General features: G+C 36.3%; 1 protein-coding gene across 1 annotated transcript; it reads left to right on the forward strand.

Moving 5' to 3' along the window:
* Nucleotides 1–266: 266 nt before the first annotated feature.
* On the forward strand, nt 267–2,336 carry LOC126880928 (uncharacterized). The gene is made up of 2 exons (XM_050645005.1): nt 267–630; nt 778–2,336. The coding sequence occupies exons 1-2, from the start codon at nt 267–269 to the stop codon at nt 2,334–2,336; spliced, it is 1,923 nt and encodes a 640-aa protein (XP_050500962.1).
* Nucleotides 2,337–2,773: the final 437 nt, after the last annotated feature.

Genomic DNA, 2,773 nt, shown 5'->3' on the forward strand with positions numbered 1-2,773 from the left:
TTGTATAAGTAAAGTAAAGTTCTTAAAATAAAGCTCAGGTGAAGGAAATATCGTATTATTTCTTCCGAACTTCTCCGGCCCGCTAATAACGGGTAGACTTTAGCAACGGTGGAACATTTTTGGCGACCGTGACAGGACACGTGAGTTTGTTGGAACTTTTGTTGGTATTTTACGTACATAATTATTGATTTACGAGAAAAAAAAAACAGTTTAGTGAAGTCGAGAGAAATACAGTCAGCCAAGGGGCAACAAATTAAAGATTTAAAATGGCTGAGATTGAAGCAAAAAAGAAGCATAGAAAAGTGCTGAGAACAAGTTTTACAAAAGCGGGCAATCGTTTGTACTCTTTGTTTAAAAGAAGTGAGCCCGATTTTGATGCAATTGAAACAGATTGGACGTGTTTTGAATTGAAGTATACTGAACTACAGGTAGCAGACAATGAGATTTATAGTGAAATGTTGGTTGAAGCCACTGAAGAGAACCTTCTTGCTGAGAGGGAAGACTGCGATGGATACAAAATGAGGTTTACAGAGTTACACATGTTATTTAAAAGGCTGGTAAATGCTCGTAATGAAGTGAAAGTGGTTGATGACTCTGGTAACTCAGTAAGTTCAGAAGAAGAATTAAAAGGTAAGCGTAGATTTAAGTTGCCCTCTATTCAGTTTAAGCGTTATGATGGAAATATAAAGGGATGGCTACCTTTTTGGTCACAGTTCAAAAAGATTCATGATGATTCATTCATAGATAAATGTGATAAAATATAATATTTGATACAAGCAACTGTTGAAGGCAGTAGGGCTCGACAACTTGTTACAAGTTTTCCTATGGTAGCTGATAATTATCAAAAGATTATAGAGTGCATGCAGGCTAGGTTTGGCAGGGAGGATCTTCAAATAGAAATTTATGTTAGAGAGTTACTTAAGTTAGTTTTAGAAAACTCTATGGCTACTCAAAAGTTAGAATTATCTCTGTTATATGACAGCATTGAAACACAGTTGAGAGCTTTAGATACTTTAGGGATAACCTCGGATAAATATGCCGCAATATTGTATCCATTGATTGAATCCTGTTTGCCACAGGATATTTTGAGAATTTGGCAGAGATCTAGTTTTTGCAATACAGCAAGCTCGGCTGATCGTAATTTAGGATCAAATCTTTCTTTGAATTCTAATATGAATAAAGACACAACTTTGGAATTGAAACTAGTCAACCTTATGAGTTTTTTGAGATCTGAGGTAGAAAATGAACAAAAAATATCTTTAGCTAGCGATGGTTTTGGTTTAGCACAGAATTTTAGTAACTTAACTTTGAAATCTGATAGCGAACATGTTCGTAAACGCAATGTCAAGAGGGAACCTTTATTTTACACTGCTGCTGGTTTGTTAAATAGTACAGATGTTGTCAAATGTTTGTTTTGTGATGGAGCACATGAGAGCACTTCTTGTTTTAAGGCACAGAAAATGAATCTAGAAGAAAAGAAAAATTGTTTGTCTAAACATAAGGCATGTTTCTTTTGTTTGAAGGGGGGTCATCAGGCGAGGAAATGTCGCACACGTTTAAGATGTATTTTATGCAGCAAATCCCATGTTCCACTTATGTGTCCTAACCTTTCTACCAGAAAATTTCCTGATCTGACAGATAAACAAAATGTTGATAATACTCCAAAGGACCAAACTTTAAGTAATTTTACTCACACTCATGTTTTTATGCAAACTGTTCGAGTTAATCTAAAGGGTCCTAATGGTACTTGTGTTGTGAGAGCCTTAATTGACAGTGGTTCACAGAGGTCGTATCTTTTGAAGTCTGTAGCTTCAGCTTTGGGTTTGGAAGCCAAAGGAAGGGAAAAAATCGTTCATTGTCTTTTTGGAGGTACTGAATCAAATAGTACACACTTTTGTTATGATGTTTTAGCAAGTCATGGAGACTACACTTATAATATGGAAGTTTTAGATCAGTCGTATATTTGCAACGAAATACCTTCAGCTATTTTTGGTCCATGGACTCAGGAATTAAAGTCTTTAAATATTGAATTATCTGATACGGAAGGTAGTGGTCCGATTGAACTTTTATTGGGGTTAAATGTTGCTGATATTTTTTATACAGGGAGGCGTCATATATTACCTAGTGGACTTGTAGCTGTTGAAACATACTTTGGATGGACAATAATGGGGAAATCTGCAAATACAAGCTCAGTGTCACAAGCTAATATGACTTGTTTAAGTTTATTTGTTAATCCATCCATTACTGAACTGTGGGAGTTGGATGTTTTGGGGATTCAGGAGCCTAGTGAGAAGAAGTCCAAGGAGCAATTGGCATTGGCAGCGAAGGAGTTATAAATCATAAACCAAGAAGGCAGATACGAGGTTGGACTTCCTTGGCTGGAAGGGCATCCGTCATTACCAGCTAATTTTAATGTGGCAAAACGTCGTTTACATTCGGTCGTGTCCAAGCTCAAAAGAGATAATCTCTTTTCTCGTTATAATGAAGTATTTCAGGAATGGGAAAATTTGAAAATAATAGAAAAAACAAATAGTGACTCCACCACTGGACATTTTTTACCCCATCGACCTGTGTTAAAGGAGGGATCTACGACCGCTGTGAGGCCAGTGTTTGACGCCTCAGCTAGAGAGAAAAATAAACCTTCACTTAATCAGTGCCTTGAAAAGGGACCAAATCTGATTGAAAGTATTCCACTTTTGCTTCTTAAATTTCGTAAATTTGAAATTGGAGTTGTCTCTGATATTAAGAAGGCTTTTTTGCAAATAAGTGTCAA

The sequence above is a fragment of the Diabrotica virgifera genome, chromosome 2, assembly GCF_917563875.1.
Source record: "Diabrotica virgifera virgifera chromosome 2, PGI_DIABVI_V3a".
Lineage (NCBI taxonomy): Eukaryota > Metazoa > Arthropoda > Insecta > Coleoptera > Chrysomelidae > Diabrotica > Diabrotica virgifera.